Below are 23,334 nucleotides of genomic sequence, written 5' to 3' on the forward strand. Positions count from 1 at the left end.
GGAACCCTGGTTAGCAGTCCTCCTGGACTACTGAACGGTAGGCTGGGAGCAGCGTGATGAGCTCTCTAGGACCTGGGCCCACTTGATGGGTATGCCAGAGGATATAGGGGAGCTTTGATGGAGCATGGACCAACTATGCTGCTATATTTATTCATGATCTTGAAGACTTCCTTCACCCCTCTCAGATTCCCAGTCTGCCAGAGCACTTACACAAGTTAAATTTTTCACATGAACAGGCTTCTGAAAGCACTCTATAGCCATAGCATAACACATGCATGGCTGCAGAGCACTTTTTAAATGGCTGATCATGCAAAAAATTAACCCTCGTCAAATCAGGTATTAGCTGAAGTTGCTACAGAACAGAGCACTTTAGGGAACTTGTGTTTCATCAGGGGTTAATTTTTAGCCATGCCCCTGGGGCTGTCAGTGGCGGGGGGGAGGGAAGAGGAGAGAGGGAGGGAGCAGCACACAGCTGCCAACTGGGCTTTGCCTAGCTGGAGCTGGATGTGGGGTGGGATAGAACGAAGCCCCCTCACCTCATGGGCACTTCCTAGCTACCCCAGCTGGGGTACTGGGGAGAACTGGGCTGAGCTTACAAGGTGAGGGGGCTCTGTTCTACCCTGCCCCGCACCCGCAGCCACAACAAAGCCAAACCACCAGCAGCTGCTATTGCCACTGTCAAGAAGCTTGCATGGGCAGCAGAGGAAGGGAGCCCCCCTCACCTCACAGGCCCAGCCCGGTTCTCCCCAGTACACCTGACCCCACAGTTAGAGCCTCCCGACCCAACAGACAGTCTAATCTGCTGGGTCGGGGGGTAGTATCATTCATGGCACTTCGTGTAAAGTGCCATGAGTTAGAGCGCAGCCCCTAAATGTCTGCAGGTATCCTCAGTCTCCCAGTCATTGCAAGGTTCCCTCTAGTCACTGAAAAACCATTCTCATTCTCTGCTAGCTCCCAGATTGCTTTTTTGTTCTCCTCCTCCTCTCTTCTTCCTGAGCCCTGAGAAATTCCCTCCACTTGTCAATACTCTGGCCTCACAGTTGGAAGGCTGCTAAGAACTTGCAAAATATTTTCTCTTCTCTTCATTTGTTTTTCCTTGTCAGATTTACCAGGAATTGGAAACTCGGTAAGTCTTTGTTCCTAAGGATATGGTCTGCTCAGGTAAAAATCCTATGTATAATGAGAAAAATAGCTGTTACAGTTCTTTGTTTAGTTTCCATGCCATAAAACATTTTTCCTCCCTCAATTTCAGGATACCATCCTTATAGCCTCTTCCCATTACTTCCCATTTGGGTTGGAACATTGATGAAACAAGACCTGTTTGTACTTCTAAAAGGTTTGTGCTGAGTGCCACCTATTGTGGATTATTGTTCTGGGGGGTTTAGAGGTATGAATGGAGTTCCACTACATCATGTTAAAATGTTCAGTCTCATGCTATCAGCTTATTTTATCACGGTATTAGTTCCCAGGAAAACCCCCTAAAGACTGTTTGATTGTCAAATATACCCCAGGAACGTAACACAAATGTAACAAGGGCATTTTCTGTAACACCTCTGAAAAGACATCTCAGTATCAAAATAAATAACCAATATAAAAATAGGCTGAAGTTTGGAATAATCTTAAGAGACATATTTTGAAATACAGACAACTTTGCATAGTGGTTTCATGATTCTGCAGTAATTTAAAAAACAAGCAACTAGATCAGGTTTTTAGGAAAAAAATAATTAGGAGTCTAAACAGGTGTGTTTTTGAGCTTTTTCATCAGTAATCTAGACACAGCACTTTAGTAAATACATTTCCTACACTGTTACCATGCATGTAGAGGAGTCCTGCACAGGACCTCATTCCAGTGAGATAACAGCTGTTTTGGCAGTATTACAATTGCCTGGGCTTGTCTATATCCAGAAATCAAAGGGCTTGAATTTGACTCTGACATGTACATGATATTAAAAGGATGAGTTCCTTAAGAAAGCAGAACTTTGTGCAACTACATATACTTTATTATTTAGAGTTTCAAAGATTAAATGAATTATTAATGGGCTCCACACTGCAGTAAGTGATGTATAAACACTGCAGCAATAATTTATAGATGACTATTCTGTACAAGTAATAACAAATTGACTGCAGCGAAACATATAAGTAATAATACTTGACAGGATTTAAGATTATGGTGCTTTATACACTCACTAAATTTTAGGAACCATGAGTTGGAAGGTCAAGTTCTTCCAACTGCCAGGGAATGTATAGCTGACAGTAAAATGCCACATCCGGGAGTGTCTATAACACTTTGACACTATACAGTCTTCTGAAGTTTCAGCAAATGAAGTTTGACCCATGCAAGTGAAGTCTCAGATAAATATTTAGCCCTTTATTAAGGTATTTATGCCATGCTCAGCACCAAAGTGACGGATTATTAGGATGCCTTCCACCCCACCATGCTTTTCCTAGGTTTCCGGTAAGAGGAAATAATTCAGTATGAACAAAGCATTTTTCACCTGAAATTATAAATTACTGATGCACTTGGTAATAATGCAGACATTTTATTATACCAAGAATTAATCTTCTAAATAGCCTGTTCGCAACCTTCTAAACCAGGGGCGGGCAAATACAGCCTACAGTGTCTGGCCTGCAGCGGGTCCTTTAGTCCCACCTGGCCCAGGCACTGTCTGGGCATCCTGCTGCCCTCTGGCCACGCAGTGGGGCTGGAGCAGTTCTGCAGCTGGACTGCCTTTCTAAGCAGCTCAGGAGCTGTCACTGCCCAAGCCCCATGGTACTGGCAGGGACCCATGCAAACAGCCCCAACCCCAGCCTGCCCCATGCCTGCTCCAGACTTGGTCTGGCAAAGCAGACCAGTCAGAACCCACATGCACAGCCCTGACCCCAGCCTGCTCCACACCTGCTCCAGACTCGCCCACCCACTGAGCAGTGGCAGCAACGGTGGCAGCCAAGCAGAAGTTGCTGTTCAGTGGAGTAGAAAAGTGGTCCCTCGCCAATGCCAGGCCCTTCTTGCTGAAGCCACCCAGAGCCCATGCCCAGGAGGTCCTGCAGCTCCTCTGCACTGCTACTGATGCCCCACTGGGTGGCCTGGAGGCAGAAGTGACAGCAGCAGATTGAAGCCACAGGGCATGGGCTCCAATCAGCTGCTGCTAGAAGGGCCAGGCAGCAGTGGGGGGAGGGGCAACTTTTCCCTTGCACCAAGCAGCAGATTATGCCCAGATGCTGCCACTGCTCAGCATGGGTGGGCCATCCGGGGCAGGTGCATGGTGAGCTGGGGTTGGGGCTGTGCACGCAAATTATAGCTAGCCACTCTGGCCAGAGCGAGTCTGGAGTGGGCGTGGGGTAGGCTGGGGTCAAGGCTGGGCTGTGAACTTCTGGTGGTGGCAGGGAGGAGTCACAGGATGCACAGGCTCCAGGTTGTTGCAGGGGGAGGGGTAGTGCTGACCAGCCCATGGCAACTCCCCAGAACTGCCTATGTGGCCAAGAGGCCCAAAGAATTACCCACCCTTGTTCTAGGCTTTGGCAGAAGAGCAGGCAAAACAGTTGCAGCCTATCACCCCCAGAGATGTGCTGACAGGCTGGAACTCTTGTCTGTCTTGACCATTTTCAAGAGGCCTAGGCCAAGATGCAGAAGCATGGCTAAATCAGAACGCTCCTGTCATACAGTACTAGAGACGTGACTGGTATCCATAACAGATTTTCACTCCAAAATCAAGTACATTCAAAGGCTACTTCAATCCCAAATAGAGAGCTGAATCAAAAGGAGACGCTAGCCCAAAATTATTTCAGAACCATGAAGGTGGTTAAGAATTTCAAACCTCAGAAATCTTGTTTCTTAACAAAACATTCAGACCTAAACATGCACTGACTGAAACATTTCTGTCCTTCAAAGCTCCTTCCCCCACTCAAAAGTTGACAGATTTTCTTTGAAATCAAGGGCTGCTGAAAGAAATTTTGAAGAATAAAACTTCTATTATATACAAGATGCTTGTTTTACACCTTGTATCCCCTCCTAACAGACATAACTGAAGCCCCCCATCAACAAATCAGTCTGATTTGAGAGAACTGGCTTCTCAAACTGCACTGGGGCCAGACTGTGTAGAAGAGCCTACTATACCTGCCACATTAAGAACACAAATATGTAAACTGTAAATAATATCACTCAATATTTATGCAGTCTTTTGCTAAGCACAAGGATAGATTCACAAACATGTACTAGATGCATTGCAAGGTGAATGACACCAGGGTGATGAGACAATCCGGCATTTACCAACTTGGACATATTCCTCCCATATTCAATGGTTATCATCAGGGTGTCCCAATATTATTTTAAAGGATCTAGCTCAACATCAGCTGCTATAGGTTTATGAAACTGTACTTGACCGCAGCACATGAGAGAAGAACTTGTTACCTAAAGGATGGCAGCAGGGTACATTTTACAGGCTAAAGACAAGGTGGCACAGCTTACAAAGTATTCTGATAGCAATGTGGATAATGCCTTCCATATTATCGTGACATACAGCACTCTACCCAACGTATACCAGGATATAGATGAGAAATTTTGCTTGAAGTTAGCTCAAGACACTGCTAGTTTGTAGATTCTGTATAAGCAACCAGAAAATCCACCTGTCACGTGAAGTGGGGGAAGGGCATCAAAGAAAATAAGACAATTGTGTACCTACCTCCTTGCACTGGTAGACGGTATATATGAGGAACTGTGATGCTGTGTACTCCTACAGTATACTTGTGACTGTATTTATGTGCCATGTCTCCAATAAATTTCAGTTAATACAGACAGTTGAATTTGTAACCCCCTACCACCTGGGACAGTGTTTTAAGGCTAAGAATGATATAACTTTCCATCAGTCTGCCATGTAAGGGTGTTATAGAGAGTAACATTAACTGAAATCTGCCCTGAGGCAAACGTGCTTTTAATTTTCTTTAGTAATTATTTCAAACTTTGCAAGAAAGAATCTGTTTAAATTCACCCCTTCCCCACTTGGACTCCATCTGGAAGACGTATGGTGAGGAGGTGGAGGAGAAGGATAAGCAACATAGTGTGGATTCTACCCTCAACTAAAACTAAAGCAATTACAATTTTACTGGTCATAATCCAGAGCTGTCTCCCGGGTATGCTATAGTTTCCTCCATAACAACAACAAACACAGTGGCTGTTATTTGTCCAGCTGTGGATCTAATTCATGCTCCAAAGCCTTTTCCCTCTCCACAATGCTTCTTGGGTCAATCCCCAAACAGATGCTTGGAATACAATCCCATGAGATCACCCCAACTAGGTAGTCATGTGGCTTGCTCCAGCAAAGTGATTTGTTCTAGCTTCATAACCTGTACTTTCACTTTCTCCCCTCCCCCACCAGGGTCTCCTCTGCTGCTAGTCCCATCTTCCCAGCCCAAAACTAAAAATTAGTCCATTCCTGATCAAAAATCATACAACTCTGTGGGCTCTGCACTAAGGGTGGATAAAAACTTCTTGTCAAAACTTCTCCAAGTAATAGCAGATACCGGTTAAACTACCCTTTGCCTTACAGTTGATACCCTCTACTTCTTAATTTGTTTTCTACACTAAGAGAGAACACTTGTAGACTGTAAAGCCCCCTACTTGATCTCCACTTCCAGCAGCTTTTTTCTTTCAGATATTTTAATATCAGTGCAGATTTCGAATGTTACTCCAAAAATCCCTCTCCTGGATGAACTCACACCAAAGACTAGGAAGAATTGCTGCACCTAGCAGCAATCTGGAGATGAGGGTGGGAGGAGAGGTGGGGGACAGGGGTAGACAGGCATCTTCTAAAGCTTTTTGGCTGACTTGAGCTGAGTATGGTAGAAAATGGAGCAGACTGCTTGAAATGAAGGTCTAAATTATATATAAATAAGCAAGCAACTTCTGTTGCATAGCAGGAAAATAAGAAGCAAGTAGACAGAAGGGCCAGACTGTACAGGGCTAGGGAACTGCAGATAGCACTGGAGGATTATCAAAACTAGAGCTGCTACCATGTTTAGCTGCATCCACACTGCAAAGCGGGTGGTCAGAATCTATCTTAAAGCAAAATGCAGTCTTTATTGTGTACCCCAATCCCTGCTATGCTAGCCCAGGTTCACCACACACATTAACCTGGGCAAAAAAAGGTTGTGAAAGGAGGATTAAGGGGGATCAGGCTGAAATCTAAGTAAACCAGCAATGTAGGCATACCCCAAAGTAGAGTTTAAAGGGCAAAAGTGAAGGCACAGAGCAGTTTACAATCAGTTATGTTACCAAAATGGCCTTTATAGTTTGATATAGGCATACACTACTCTATCATCCAGTCAGGGGCATGGACCAAGGTGGTCAAGGGCCCTAAGGTCCACCGCACCAAGGCCCCTGCCCCACTGGAACTTAGCAACAGGTACACACCTCTTGCTGCTCCACTGCTGAGTTGCCAGCTCCTGCAGGCAACACAGGCTCAACTGCAGGTACCATCCCCGCTCTCCCCAAGACGAAACGTAAGGTGTTTGTTGTGGGAGACTCCATCCTGAGGGGGACCGAGGGGGTAATCTGCTGCCCCGACCCCTTAGCCCAGGAAGTCTGCTGCTTCCCAGGGGCCCGCATCCGGGACATTGCAGAGAGGATCCCCAAGCTCCTCCAGCCCACAGACCACTATCTCATGCTCCTTATTCATGTGGGCACCAATGACATGGCTTGGAGCACTCCCAGCCAGGTCATGAGGCACTACAGGGATTTGGGAGCTGGGCTAAAGGGTCTGGGGGTGCAGGTGGTATTCTCGCTGATCCTCCCAGTCTCGGGCTATGGGCTGAGGAGGGAGAGGAGGATCCACGTAGTCAACCAAAGACTGTGGCACTAGTGTCATCAGGAAGGCTTTGGCTTCCATGACCACAGCCCGCTCTTTGGCGAGAGAGGCAGCGAGCTGCTGGGAAGGGATGGCCTCCACCTCTCTCCCCTGGAGAGGAGGCTCTTCTCAGCCAGACTGGCTGACCTGCTCCACCAGGCTTTAAACTAAGCCCACTGGGGGACGAGGGAACTACCGCCACTGCTGGCCCACTGAGCTGAGCATATATATGGGTATATCTTATCCATCCTGAAAATATAAAAATGCTATTCAAATGTTAGTAGAGTTTTATTTTCATCTCTAAATGATATGCCAAATTCTCTGCTGGTTTAACTGTCAGAATCAGAAAATTAAGGTTGAAAGGGACCTCAGGAGGTCAACTAATCTAACCCCCCGCTTAAGCAGGATCATCCCCAACTAGATCATCCCACCCAAGGCTTTGTCTACCCGGGTCTTAAAAAACTCAAGGATGAGAACTCCACCATTTCTCTAGGTAACCTATTCCAGTGTTTTACTACCCTCCTAATGAGTAAGTTCTTCCTAATATCTAACCTAAACTTCCCTTGCTGCAGCTTGAAACCACTGTGCCTTGTTCTGGCATGTGCCACCACTGAAAACAAGTCTAGCTCCATCCTCTTTGAACCACCCGTCAGGTGGTTGAAGGTTGCTATTAAACCCCCCCCCCCCCGCCCGTCTTCTCTTTTCCAGACTAAGTAAGCACAAACTAAATAAGTTAAATATGCTTCTCAGAAGTCACATGTCCCAGCCCCCTAACTATTTGCATTGCCCTCCACTGGACTCTCTCGAATTTGTCTACACATTAAATAACACTATTTGTCATAGTGTCAGTTAAACCCAATAAAAAAACCATGACCCAATATGCTGAGTTTGGATCCAGTCTGCCCCTAATTTGAAAAGGCCTTTGATCACGTCAGAGTTAAGAATAACAAAATATTTTTTATTCCGCTAAATTTTTTCCATGGCACGTTGATTCTGTTGAGTACTACTAAAAAGCCTACCAGATGTGGAATCAAAAGATATACTAGATAACTTAAAGCCAGAATACTGTGTAGCATTCAAGTTATGTCACAGCAAACAATTTTTCTGCCTGATGCACATTGCACAGCCCCAAAAGTTTAAATTACAGCAGTTATAATTCCTGCTCAGTTCACTTGGGAAAGAGGGCATACTTTTGTCCCCATGATTTGCATTATGATCTTTTTTTTTTCCCCTCACTTTTTCTCAGTTTTTTTACCTCTTTAAAAATTGAGTGATAGCTGTGAGTTGTTGCCCTAAAGCAACATTTTCCTTTAAAAGCATCTAACATAGCTCCTACCTGGTATCTTTGAGCTTTCAGCAACAAAACACTGCTCAATGAGGCTATGACAAGGAAGATATGCAGGGGGTGCTCTGAGTTAGCAGTAACAAAATAGTATTTTGTTCTGTTATCACACACAAACTTATTCCTAAATTCAAAATAAACTTAAGTGTATTAGCAACATTAATTAAGCTGACCTGCTATTTTTGTACCCAACTGATTTCAGTAATATTAGAAATGGAAAAATATTTCTGAGCCCGGGCTTCATATTACAAAGACAAAAGTTACTATTTTACAGAATAATCATAATGCTTACACAGGCTATTTACTAAATTAAGAAGGTTCTATTTATTTCCCCTCCTACCTTCAACTTCAGTTTGCCAGTAAAACAGTTTCAATCAAAAAAGCCAGACACTTTATCCAGCCTCACACAACACAGCAAAGCAATACAAACTCAGTCCCCATAAATGACTCTTAAACAAACAAACAAAAAACCCAGAACATAACAAGCTTGTCAACTTGTCTGGATTTCCCCTCATAAAATAATAGGATTTATACTTGACAAGTGTGACAAGCTTCACAGTTAAACCCTAGAGGTCAATGATGTAAACAGAGAATGAAAAAAAGAAGATGAAACCACTTTCCCCTTTGTCTCATTCCAATACATCTCTAGCATTCTAGAACCATATCTGTTCTTTTTACTTCCAAACCTTTCATCAAAGACACCAATACACACTTAAGCACACTTCCTTTTAGCTCAAGTTATTTCCTGTATGTTTCTACGAGGAGGATCACAGTTCTCCTAGGTGAAACCCTAAAAATACAAGCATTCACAGAGTTTCTCCTGGACCAAAAATGGCAGTTCCAGGAGAAAAATCAAATTGCGACCGGGTAGAAGCAACTCCTGGAAGAGTTTCTCCAAGGAAAATGAATGTGTATATATTTACACCTGTGACAGAAGCTACAGCACCAACCTCCAGTATCCCATCATACATTGCTCTGCCCCCCCACCCTCCTCTAGGGACAGTCTGTGAGTCAAGCTGATTTAGGAGCAAACCTCTCTTCCTGACTGCCTTAGGGCCAGAAAAGTTCAGTCCCTTTCACCAACCCTATGCTGTGCTCTAGCTCTGCTGTGTCCCCTGCATGTAACCCAAACCCCCATGTCCTGAGACCCAGACCCCTCAAAAGATTGGGGGGGGCAATATTCCATTACATTTTATTGTATTCCATTACAGGCTGCTGGAATATAAATTGACGTGCCTACAACTAAACAAGAGAGGAAACAGGCTTTGGATCTGCTCTCTCAAAGTGTCATGGCAGGGAGGGAAGGTGGGGAGCTTGTGAGCAGGACTTCCCTGAAGGGCCTGGTCCCCTGGAGCACCCAGCTGAATCACCACTGCCCTGTGCTTTCAGCAGTTCTCAGCACTCTTCTGCAGCCAACAGAGCCTGTAGAGCACACTCAGATGTGTGAACAGAAGCACCTGGGCTACAGGCCATTTGCAGCACAGGCCAACTGTATGGCTCCTGTCCAATCCCTCTGTAATGTACGTGCAGTGCTTTCGCAGCAGGCCGCCAGCGTGTGGGGCCCATGCTGGGGCCCAGGGCCAGGACCAGGACCAGCAGGAGCCCGCACCCAGAGCAAAGCAGCAAGAGCACTAGTGCCCGGGCTGGCACGTGGTGTCGGAGTGGGCGGGGGGCAGGGAACAGTGGCGGTGACAGAAGTGAGGAGCGTAGGGCCTGTGCCTGGGGCCAGGGCTGGTGAGGGCCCATGCCCAGAGTGGGCCGGCAAGAGTGCAGGGCCCACACCAGTGCCCGGGTCCAGGGCTGGCAGGGGCCGGTGCCCAGGCTGGCAAGTGGGGCCAGACAGGTCAGCAAACAAGCAAAGCGGGTGGGGAGAGGCAGTGGCAGCGAGAAGCGGAGAGTAGGAAGTGGGCATGAGCACAGGATCCATGCCAGTGCCCAGGGCTAGGACCACCGGGGGCCCAGAGCAAAGTGGCAGGAGCACAGGCCCAGGCTGGCAAGTGGCGCTAGAGCACCGGCAGGCAGGTGGGGCAGTGGGGAGAGGCAGCAACAGGCTGGGCAGTAACCAATTAATCTCTATTTACATTAATTTCTATGGGGAAATGGGTTTCGTTTAGCGTGGTTCCGCTTAACACTCAGGTTTTCTGGAACCAATTAAGAGCGCTAAGTGGGAGTTGCCTCTATATGCCTCGTTTTGGAAGACGACTAAAGAAAAACAAAAAAGATTGTCCTTTCTGGTAACTGAGTAGCAGCAGCCAGGGAACTGAGCCTGTTCTCAAGCCTGCTACCAGCCATACATGCCAAATGGGAACTGTATACCCATTCAGCACACCAGAGGACAGGCTGTGTGCCAGGTCTAACACCACACGGTGACTCTGGTGCACCCAGTCCAAGATCACACACCGGATCCAAGGCCACATGTTGGCTAAAGGGCCATGGGCTGAGTCAAACCCGGCATACCAAGTCCAGAACCACACACCAGGTTCAGGGCCATGTACTAGCCACCTGTTGGTTTGGACCCAGTGTGCTCTCGTCCCCTCTTATTTAGCCTGCATGCTAGTTCTGGGGCTAACCACACAGTGACTCTGGAGCCACATGCTGGGGCTAACCCTGTGTGCTGTATCCAGAGTTATACAAGTCAGGTCGCAGACCAACCCTGTGCGCCAATCTGATCCAGTCAGGGAACTCACTGGTGTGGAAATTTGGTATTGGGAGAGTGGTGGCAGCATTAATTGCCTCACAGAGCCACAGCAATTCACTGCCAGCATTCTCCCAACACCAAATTTTTGGACCCATGGGGATCCTTTTCCTCACATATAGCATACATCCCACTTTTCATAAGATCAGATAGTTTGGGGGGGGGAGATACAAGTTACATGCAAGAATATAAAGAATTATGAAGGCTCAAATGTTATTCTCAGTCTTCTCCATGTTAAACTCCAAAAAGCCAAACAAAATAAAGAATTTTGCATCTCAAGGGGCGATGACTGAAAACAAAAACACTACACATAATAATAATAAAAAAGGCCTGCAAACTTACCCTTGGTTTCACATTCTTTTGTCTTGCAAAATACACACTACAGTTGCATCTGTCTAGGTACTTAAATAGTCTCTTCCAAAACAAGGAGACGATCCTCCAAGCCCAAAGGCAGGTAATCCCAACAAGTATCAAAGGGAGCAGGAGGGCACACAAGCCCTCATGGCTCACCAAAAGCCCCCGGGATTGTCTCCTAGCTAAAAGGGAGGCATACACCCAATGGAAAGGATAAGTATACTGCAGTTGCTCAGGGATGTAGCGGGGCAGTCAGGAAGGCCAAAGCAGAGATGGAACTGGGACTAGCTTCCCGGATTAAGGACAAGAAGAAGTCCTTTTTTAAATACATAGCGGGTAAAAAGAAGGTTCTGGGTAATGTGGGGCCCCTGCAGGACACGTTAGGAAATTTGGTCATCACACCAGATGACAAAGCCAACATATTTAATGATTTCTTTGCCTCCATTTTCCTAAGCAGGGACCAGAACAGTCACTCCCCCGCTGGGCCCCCCTCAAGCCCCAGGGGAGGCACACCTAAGCCAAGGGTTAGTGAGGAACTATTTAGGGAACTTCTGGAGGGACTGGATGTATTCAAGTCAGCTGGTCCGGACAATCTCCAGCCTAGAGTACTAAGGGAATTGGCTGAGGTCACTGCAGGGCCCCTGGCACGGCTTTACGAGCACTCGTGGTGCTCTGCTGTGGTGCCAGAGGACTGGAAGAGGGCCAACGTGGTTCCCATCTTCAAAAAGGGGAAGAAGGAGGACCCGGGAAACTACAGGCTAGTTAGTCTTATCTCGATCCTGGGCAAGCTTTTTGAGAAAATTATTCTGGCGCATATTCACGAGGGGCCAGCAGGGGAGATCATGCTTAGGGGCAACCAACACGGGTTCATTAGAGGCAGGTCCTGTCAGACCAACCTGGTGGCCTTCTATGATCAGACCACCAAATCCTTAGATGCAGGGGTAGCAGCGGACATAGTCTTCCTGGACTTTCGGAAGGCCTTCGACACTGTCTCTCACCCTGTTCTCATTAAGAAACTGTCAACACCTACACAGTCAATTGGGTCGCCAACTGGCTGGAGGGCCGCACCCAGAGGGTGGTAGTGGATGTGTCATTTTCGACCTGGAGGGATGTGGGCAGTGGAGTCCCCTAGAGCTTGGTCCTCAGGCCCGCACTGTTCAACTTCTTCATCAGTGACTTGGACAAGGGGGTAAAAAGCACCCTCTTCAAATCTGCTGACTACACTAAGATGTGGGGGGATGTGGGCATGCTAGAAGGGAGGAATAGGCTGCAATCGGACCTAGACAAGTTACAAGGGTGGGCGGAGAATAGGATGGGATTCAACACCAGCAAGTGCAAAGTGATGCACCTGGGGAAGAATAACCGGCACCATACCTACAGGCTGGGGAACTCCCTTCTCATCAGTACAGAGGCAGAAAAGGATCTTGGAGTCATCATTGACTCCAAGATGAACATGGGCCAGCAGTGTGGGGACGCGGTCAGGAAGGCCAACCGTACCTTGTCATGCATCTACAGATGCATCTCAAGCAGGTCCAAGGAAGTGATCCTCCCCCTCTATGCGGCACTGGAGTACTGCGTCCAGTTCTGGGCACCACATTCAGGAGGGATGTGGACAACATGGAGAGGGTCCAGAGAAGGGCCACTCACATGATCAGGGGACAGCAGGGCAGGCCTGACAAGGACAGGCTACAGGACCTGAACCTGTTCACCCTCCATAAGAGAAGGCTGAGGGGGGATCTAGTGGCCTGTTACAAACTAGTCAGGGGGGACCAGCAGGCACTGGGGAAGTCCCTGTTCCCCTGAGCACTACCAGGAGTGACTAGGAATAACGGTCACAAGCTGGCAGAGGACAGATTTAAGCTAGATATCAGAACGCGCTACTTCACGGTCAGGGCGGCTAGGACCTGGAACCAACTTCCAAGAGAAGTGGTGCTGCCTCCTACCCTGGGGGTCTTTAAGAGGAGGCTAGATGTATACCTTGCTGGGGTTGTTTGACCCCAGTACTCCTTCCTGCCATGGCAGGGGGTCGGACTAGATGACCTACTCAGCTCCCTTCTGACCCTAGAAACTATGAATTGCTGATTATAATATACTTGTAAATTGATATATTCAATTATGAGCCATGGGATTGTATACAGATGATGAAGGCGGCTTTTTCATGAAGAATTAAAAAAATTTGTCGCAGAGTTTTTAGTTTCTTACCACATAATTTAGGGTGGTAGGCTATAGCCGTATTGGTTTAAGAACACAGACAGACAAGGTTTTTTGGGTAGATGTGTATAACAGGGGCTCAAGCAGAAGCCCTGTTACTGAGTAAAACCCAGGACGCCAGTAAATGGAAGAACCCAAACACAGCGGTGGGGGGTTAACACACCGGGGAAGGATAAGGTAATTGAGTCTACTGCCACACGTAAAAGGCAGAGCCAGAGATCCCACATTTGCCCACGGGGGATTGGAGAAGCAGAGAGCAACACAAAGACGGCCAAGCAACAGGAGGCTTGGGAGACTGATGTCATAATGCTGAGGCTGGGGGTACTCCCACAGAGGGCGGGCAGCTGGCGAGACCCCCAAGAGGCTGGGTATACTGCTCCTGAGAAAAGATCTGGAGACGACTGTACCCCACAATCAGGATGGCCGGAAGACTACTGCAATCAGGAGAAGAACAAAGCAAAGTGGCAATCAGATAAGCAACGGAAAAGCTACTTCTGTGCTAACGAGGGAATTAGTGCAGTTATTTACATTGTATCAGTCCCAATAAAGGCCAACACTTCGTAAAGATAACACACCTAGGTGGTTTATTACTTATCACCCTCTCCTTCAGGAATTAACATCCTATTACTTTTCCATCTCCTTAGTCATGACAGGTGAGTCCTGAAGGGAAGAGGGGTGAGTAACCGACACCCGCTCACAATGTGATATCTTTTATTAGTGTGTGTTCATTCTGGTACAGTTGTTGTTTGGTTTCTCCTACATACTTGGAATTGTTTGAGAATTTTCTGTCCAGGGAAGAATGGTATGTCATAACCAATGGCATGCAATGAGTGGGGATTTTCGTTTTGTACTGCAGCAATTCTTCACATGGTGTCCATGTGGCTCATTCAAAAGTATCTCTCTGGAGGAGTGTCCTTGTTGGGTGAAAGCCCTTTTGAGATTTGTGAGGTGACAAGAGTAAGATTACAACTCAGAATACAGACCTAACGATATCACTGAATGTATACACTTCATCCTCACACACAACTTCAGTTTCAATAACCAACACTTCCTCCAAACCATGGACACAGCTATGGACACCAGAATGGCCCCACAATATACCAATCTTTTTATGGTCCACCTAGAATTCCTCAAGAACTATACAATCAAACCCAGATATACCTCAGATATATAGCTGACACATCATTTGGACCAAAACCTACAGTCTCTGATTGATTTCCATCACAAATTCAATAACTATCACCCCTCCATCAGACTATTTCTTGAATACTCCAGCACCAACATTTCCTTTTTAGACACTATGATCAATATCCAGAATGCTAAAATACAAACCACTGTATACAAGAAACCCATGGACCAACATACATATCTACACAGAATCAGCAATCACCCTAAACACACCAAGAAAGCTGTAATATACAGCCAAGCCCTTCAATACCACTGAATTTGCACTAAGGAGAATACCTCCGATTGTCACCTCACAAATCTCAAAAGGGCTTTTACCCAAGGACACTCATTCAGAGAAGTAGATCGTGCTTTTGAAAGAGCCATCTGGATACCATGTGAAGAACTGCTGCAGTACAAAAAGAAAATTCAAACGAATCACACACCACTGGTTATAACATACTACCATCCATCCCTGGAACCTATACCGAAAATCCTTAAAAAATTGCAACCCATACTAGAAGATGACCCAATTCTCAAAGAGATCTTTCCAGACCCACCTATCCTAGCCTTTAAACAAGCACCGAACCTCACCAACCTCATCACCAGAAGCAACCTTCTTATGGCCCAAAGCACACCAAATAAATTCAGACCATGCCAGGACAAAAAATGTAAAACCTTCCAACACATCTCCACCACTTCCACAATAACATCCCACAACAGAATCATCACCATTCCTGGATCTTACACCTGCACCTCCAGAAATGTAATATATATCTCATCCAATGCACCAAATGCCCTAATGGAAAATACATAGGAGAAACCAAACAACAACTGTGTATCAGAATGAACGCACTGAAAATCTATTAAAGACAAAAATATCCAAGTGCGCACTTCTCACAAGATAACCACTCTCTCTCCAATATCTCAGTTCTAATCCTCGAAAGGAATTTACAAAACACCTGTCATAAACAAGCTTACAAACTTCACTTCATAAATCTACTGGATACAAAAAAACATGGACTAAATATAGACATTGGTATTTATGGTAGATCATAACTTGACTGCTACCCAATAACCCCAAGTAATCTGTCTGCATTTTACCAGCTACATTCTATCACCAGTTCTACATTCCTCTTTCCCACCACCCTTCCCATCTCTTATCTATTGCGCTCCATTCCCTCAGATGCTCACTGCCACACATTTGCATTTTCACAGACCTGCATTTTTCATATTGGCTTCTATTCTATCCACGAGAGCACACAAACACCAAGGGACTCTCCCAATGCCTGAAGAAGGGTGTTTGTGCCTGAAAGCTTGCAAAGAACATTTTTTCCAATTATTTATCACATCTACCCAAAGAACCTTGTCTTACCACATAATTTAAACCTGTAAGTTTATATAGGGGCTGAATAGAAACGTATCTCATTTCAAACACATCACTGAAAGGAAAAAGTATCTATTTCATAAAGAACATTCTAAACATTTAGTTTCTGTAATTATGGCCAATTTTAAGATTTCAGCAGTCCTAAAGGAGTTGACTGACATCATAGCACAACCAGTGGCAAGGATATTTGAGAAACCGTGGCAGTCAGAAGAGGTTCCAGAAAACTGGAAGAGGGCCAATGTGGTGCCTATTTTCAAGAAAGGAAGGAAGGAAGATCCAGTGAACTACAGGCCAATCAGTTTGACCTCAATTCCCGGAAAGATCTTGGGCGGGGGGGGGGAAAAAAAAAAAAATCAAAGAATCCATCAACAACAGCTAACAGAAGGCAACATTCTGAGAGATAGCCAACATGGCTTCATTGCAGGTAGCTCTTGCCTGACCAACCTCATTTCCTTCTATGACCAGGTGACGCATCACCTGGACAAGGGAAAAGAGGTAGATGTCATATACCTGGATTTTAAAAAAGCCTTTGACTTGGTCTCTCACGATGTCCTCATGGTAAAACCGAGGACCTGCAGCCTCAACAACATTACAGTCCAATGGCTGGGGAACTGACTCCATAGTCAGACCCAGAGAATGATAGTCAATGGAACTGAGTCAACATGGCGCATGGTGACAAGTGGCGTCCCACAGCGTTCAGAACTTGGGCCAGTACTCTTTAATATATTCATAAATTATCTGGATTCAGGTGTCAGAGTAGAACTGACTAAATTCACAGACGACACCAAATTAGGGGGAAGTACGGTCATACTAAAGGATAAGCTGGGAATTCAGGCCAACCTGGACAGGCTCACAAGGTGGGTGGATCAAAACCTGATGACATTCAACATAGAGAAATGCATGGTTCTGAACCAGAAGAAAGAACCCACATCACACTTATAGGCTTGGCAGTGCTACACTCACTAGCACCATGACTGAAAGAGACTTGGGGGTCATGACTGATCACAAGATGAACATAAGCCACCAATGCAATGCTGCAGCCAGCAAAGCAAATAAAAATCTGGCTTCCCTCTACAGATACATCTCAAGCAAAAGCCAAAAAGCCATCCTCCTGCTTTACTCTGCCTTAGGTGAGGCCACAGCTGAAGTACTGCATCCAATTCTGGGCTTTACATACTTTACAACAGATGTAGAGAAGCTTGAGAGAGTCAAGAGGTCACATGATAAGAGGTCAAGAGAACAGGCCTTATGAGGAGAGGCTAAGAGCCATGGGACCTTTCAGCCTGGAGAAGAAGGCTCAGGGAGGACTTGGTGGCAGCCTGTAAGTATATAAGGGGTGTGCATCAGCACATGGGAGAATGTCTGTTCACCAGGACACCCCAAAGGAAGATAAGGTCACAAACTGTTGCAAGCCTGTTTCAGATCGGAAATAAGGAAAAACTTCTTCACTGTCCAAGTCTCCAAAGTCTGAAATAGACTCCCCCCAGAAGTGGTGCAAGCACCTACTCTGGATATGTTGAAGAAATGCCTGGATGCTTACCTTGCTGGGGTTATCCGACTCCAGCTGACTTCCTGCCCTTTGGGCAAGGGGCTGGACCCAATGAACTTACAAAGTCCCTTCCAGCCCTAACATCTATGAAATCTATGATATCTATTTAAAACTGTTATGAAATTAAGTCTTTATCCCATTTCAAACCACTTTTACAAAGAGATATCTGTGTACCAATATCACTGTTAATAATAAAACATAATATATGAAAGTGTAACGCTTCTACAACAAAAGTCATAAGAAGAACTCTATGCTGTACTGAATCAATAATTAAAAATGTAACTGCAAAACTATAGGGTTTTAAAATTAGTTTAATCCTTGCACTAGCAAAATAAAAGAGTGCAATGGGGATCTGATCCCATGACTACCACCTGCCAAGCACATGTGTCGTATGGCAGGAGGGGTGATTGTTAAGATCAGGGATCAGAACTCCTGGCGATTTCAAATGAACATGTGCCAGTGCCCTAAGAGACAGCGGACAGAAGCAGGTGTAAGGGTCAATGACAGGCCTTTAATCCAGTGAGGCAACTAAGACAAAGGTTAGAAGTGACAGCAAAATTAAAGATAGCTATCAGTTTTTCTTCACTCTTTTGCAGACCCTATGTAAGAAACGTTAGCAGATATGGTTAGGAGCTAATGCATTTTAATGGAAAATGGGCATAGGAGAGCAATTAAAATTAATCTGGGTTCACATGAGAAATATGCTCTTTGTGAACAAAAATTTTTCTATGCAAAAGTATTCCAAATTCAGTGGCCTCAGGATTGCCTGACACCACAAAACCAACCCTTACATATTGGATCCTATGCTCACACTTCCTTCTCTCCAAAGGAACCTTCATACATAAGACCCGCTAATGACAGTCTGCTTTCTTTAACAAGTCTCCTGTAGATATGGAAACTTGTCAATAGAGCCTGAAGTTCCACTGGAGAGAAAACTTCTTGGGCCACACTAGGAACTCACTGCTGCTTCTACAGCCCTAAAGCCTCTCTCCACAACTTCCAGCTTACCACAACTGCTCTTTTTTTCCTCTTCATTTTAACCTTACCTTCTACCATTTGACCTTCTCTTTTCAGCATCTGGACAGCTCCTACATACTTCTTTAGTTGTACTTTTAGCACCTCATTCTCTCTGTTGGCAGAATCACAGGAAGAAAATAATATTAATTCACTACAAAAACATATCAGAAGATAATCTTACAGCAAGTAAACAATACTTATGAAGGTTGACTTTACTTTGTCATAAAGAGGAAAAAACAGTCACTTGTACTAGAATTACTACAGATATAAACTCTAAACTATATGTTAACAAGACTGTTATTAGAAAAATAGTTTTCCAGTTAAAAGAGAATGTGTGACCAATTAGCTGATAGGCATGCTATTACAAGATAGCAGATAACTAACAGCATCTATATTACTTTTTCCAAATTGGATATTTCTAACTACATCTCATATCTGTCATCATCACAGCATCTTAGCGACTACAGCTTAGATGCCAAAAATGTAGCTAATTAATGCATAAGGAGGGACTCTAAAGAAAAAATGCAATGGTTCAGATTTCATAAGAGTTACTTCACTCTATTTTTCCTACACCCCAATATTTACCGCTGAGCAAATAAATAATTCAACATGAGAAATCAACTGTGCTATTCAAGGGGATTGACAGCCCTACTTATAAAAAAAATTCAAAATTCAGTTCTCAAAGTATAGTTGCTAAATGAGAAATAAATGCATAAAAGGGTAAATGGATCTTTCTGTCCTGCTATTCTTCAATATTTATCTTCTGTCTCATCATTTTGAAATTAAAAGAAGCAGGTATTCAAATTTGCCACTATTTTAGCTCCCCCTACTGATGTAAAAAACCTTAATTAATGTATGAAATAGAAAGGGTATTTTAAACAGCTTGTATTTCAGACAGAAATCTATAGGGTTAAAAATCAGCCACCTGCCTGAGCCATTCAATTCCAAAAATGCAACAGATGCTTTTATCGAGAAAAAACAGAATTAAATTCTGACAGAGGAGTGAATAGAGAAAAATCACTATTAATGATTGTAGATAATATTATTCAACATGGCATAAAAAACAAAAACAAAAAAACACTTCCCATTGTCTAGCTTTTGCTTCTTCCACAAAAACTGTTCTTGCCTCTAGCAAGAAGAGATTTGATTTCCTAATGAACTCTCAAAAAAACAGACTTTTTCAATATTATATAGACCCTTGTTGTTTCCCATACCATTGATTTGTAATATAAGCATTTGCAGCATATCTGAATAGAAAATCAGAAATCAGAACCATATTCTTTCTTGAAACAAAACTATCAGGTGAGAAGGGCTTAGAACCACATTTTTCCATAGAAGGACATTTAAAAAATGGTACATGATAGCCTGATTAGTCAGGATGGAAAGAAAGCAATGCCAGAAAATGAATAAAGTCTCCAGTAAAGCTAAAAGTACTATGCATTTATTTTAGATTATGAATTAAGAGTCAGTGTGCGACTGATGTACATACAGCAAAACAGTGAAATCTACATGCCACATATTCAATTGAAGACATGTCAAGAGGTACAAGGAGCTATGGAAGGTGGTCCTTTCAGGTCCCTATCAAAACCTTTTCAAGTGTGCATCACGTTTAGGATGGTGCCCCTCAAACCTCTTCACCCAACCTAAAACAGAATTAAGAATAGACCCCAAATTGCATTTGAGAAATATGCTATATACAGATAATTGGATAAACAATGTCATCCATTCATTTGGATATCAAATTCTTCTAATAATGTGCTACACACAATGAGGAAATGGAACATTAATGCAGAAATACAATAATGAATTAAACTTTTGCCTTTTCTTACGTATACTGACCACTTAAGGTTTTGAGGATTTGTACAGCCTAGTTTCAATTCATTTATGGACTACTGAAAATATTATGTGCCTGAAGCTTTAACACTCCTGGGTTCTTACATAGTTACGAAATCCCACTGAGATTATTTTAAATTTTGTGGGTAGTATAAAATAAGTTGCATGACAGCATTTGTACTCAACTTTGTTAGGCACAGCTAGTAAGTATACCAACAAAAAGAAACAGAAGACTCTTCCTTTTGGTGCATTACCATTGCTGTCAATCGTGCATTATCCTTACACAAGCCCAGAATCATATGTTAATATTCACATGTATATTAGGTACTTGTAAGTAATTATATACAATTATAGGTGTAAAGGCCTTCCTTAATCTTGAGCTAAGTTTCTATCACAAAGCACTTAACTTGTGCAAGCTATTTTGAGATGCCAACACCTTTCAATGTTTAGTGTGTTTAAAGAACATATTGAAAAGATAATACAAATGATGATTGGAAAAATAATTTATACCAAGAGTAATAAACACAGTGAATTGTATGTTTTCCTAAATTTGATAAAAACAAAAGAGGTTAGTAAAATACATTTTTGGCAAGGAATATTAACTAAATTTGTAAGTTTGTAATGATATAGGAAATACCTTTGTTGTAACTAGGCAGAATATGAAGATAAACACTTCTGAGCATCTACTTCCAGGAGAATCTGTGACATAACTGCTACGACACAGTTCTCCACAGACGTTTCCTTTCTTTGTCTTTTTCTTTTACTAATAAACTACCATATTTACTTGAATATAAGATGACCCTGAAAGTAAGATGGACCTTCCAATAATTAGGTTCTATATATAGAAAACTTATATATTTCTTATAATTTTCCAGGTATAGAATCTAATTATTGAAGGTTTACCTACAATTTGTCCCCTCCCCATGCTATGGCAGGAAAAATAAATCTGGAGGATCAGATAGCCCCCTTACCCTCTAACCCCCACCCCTTCTTCCTGCTGCAGACCCTTCCTCCCCTCCTTACTGTCCGACCCTGCTCTTCATGAACACATGGAAGCAAAGAGCAAATCTGAAATCAATGACCCTGAAATAAATATACCTGTAGCAAATTACATATAGTACCCATATGCGTAGTACATCCAGAATTGATGCATTTTTCCTTTTTTGAAATTGCTGCATATTTTAGCACAGGTACTCCAAAAACACACTTTTAAGCAGCCCTTTTGTAACCTATATACAATAAAAACTATGCATGATATTACTCCAAAGCCAAAAGGCTCATGATTTACCAAACAATTCACTCAGCTGGGCCCAAGCAGAGACAACAGCATTTCAAGCCATGGTGACTACACAGCACAGCACTGTCCACATATCCCCCACAAAGGATCCATGTGTTGATTAGCCTCCACACATGACTGAAACCTGGTATTCTTGTCACAAATCCTGGGATCCTCCAGAAATGTATATGCAGATGAAGTGCAAGCCAATTGGTCTGGCTCCACCTCAGTGTGGCAGGGCCACACTAATCATACGTGACAGGCTGAGAGGGCAACAAAGGGATTCTGAATGAACCATTTAGAACCCTATTTGGTAAGGTTTGTCAGACATTTAAGGCTAGTGAGGAAACAAGAATTATTGGAAATGGGAAAGAAAGGTGTGGGACTGAAGGGGAAGTTGAAATGTATACAGTGTGGTGGCTCACCCTGACTTGGGGGGGGAAAATGTTGATGCTGAAGGGGACTGCAGTCGATGTGCACTACAATATATCTTCTTCAGATAGGCTGAACTAACTTATCCTTATGGTAGGTTCCCAACAGCAAGTTTGCCCAAAATTCAGTTTTATATTTGGTGTCCTTTACTGAGCACATACTGCTTTAGGTAGCAGTTTAATAATAGACAATGTATTTAATATGGTTTTCTTGTATGCAAATGTAAGATGACGGGCTTTTTCTTCTACACTGATTTAGGTGGGGGGAAAGGAACTCATGTTGTATTTTAGTAAATGCAGTAATTAAGGTTAGCTATCTGAAACCTCAAATATTTTCAATATTAAGAACTGTTTATCATCAATATATGCATCTATAGGCAAAAATTTGCATCAGTACTGGTCAATCTGGTTCATCTGTACTGAAAGAAAAAGAAAGTCAATATCCAAATCATTCTACAATCCAAAAATATTGTAGCACTGTACTCAGGAATTTGAGTCTAAGTAAATGAACTATTTGTCTAGACTCCTCAACAAGATTAGAGCAGAAAAGTAACATCAGAATATTGAACTATAGTTTCATGTTATTGCAATGCAACCTAATAAGAATATTTTTGTTTAAAAAACCTTTTTTGTTGCAACTCTGGTGCTACCAAGCAATCCACCCATTTGCTGAAGTAATTTAAACAGACTCTTTTAAAATAAAGGCAGGGTTTTCCCTTGAGTCTATTTTAGGAAATGATTACTGTATTAAAAGGACAAAATAGAACATTAAAAAGATCAGAACTCCTAGCACTGCCTGGAAAATTAGGCTGTTGCTATATTCTCTATTTAATGGTTGTCATGTCAAATTTCTGGTCAATGCAACCTCATTTAATTCAGTCCTTTAATAGGAATCTGCTAAATCCCATGGGAAAGAAACTATTACTCAATTAGTTATGAAATTTAAATGAAGTCCTTGAATGCTTTATGCATTTTAAGATATTTTTAATTTCTTAAATATGTAGACTACAAAAACAAGTCAAGCAGGTCATACTACATCTGGGAAGAAAGAGTTGTCAGTAACAGTGACATTTTTCTTCATGCTTTTAAGCGTATTCAATTGTGAAATACAGAATATTAAACTTCAAAGGACTTGTATGAAACCAAAATATAGATTTTTAAAGGGACACATTTGCAACAGACAGAGGGCACCTCTTCATCACCATCCAAAATATGTTAAATTACTGTACCAAAGGA

The 23,334-nt window shown here is 43.4% G+C and overlaps 1 protein-coding gene across 2 annotated transcripts in view; it reads right to left on the reverse strand.

Annotated features, from left to right (window-relative positions):
* The window catches only part of SNX29 (sorting nexin 29), a 453,573-nt gene that overhangs the window by 321,249 nt on the left and 108,990 nt on the right, over positions 1 to 23,334 (reverse strand). For both annotated transcript variants that reach the window (XM_090023172.1, XM_090023173.1), the window contains one exon: positions 18,588 to 18,670. In XM_090023172.1, the coding sequence (XP_089879298.1) occupies positions 18,588 to 18,670 (83 nt within the window). The remainder of the gene's footprint in view (positions 1 to 18,587; positions 18,671 to 23,334) is intronic.

The sequence above is a fragment of the Crocodylus siamensis genome, chromosome 12 (genome assembly GCF_052110815.1).
Source record: "Crocodylus siamensis isolate JL-2025a chromosome 12, ASM5211081v1, whole genome shotgun sequence".
NCBI classification, from domain to species: domain Eukaryota; kingdom Metazoa; phylum Chordata; order Crocodylia; family Crocodylidae; genus Crocodylus; species Crocodylus siamensis.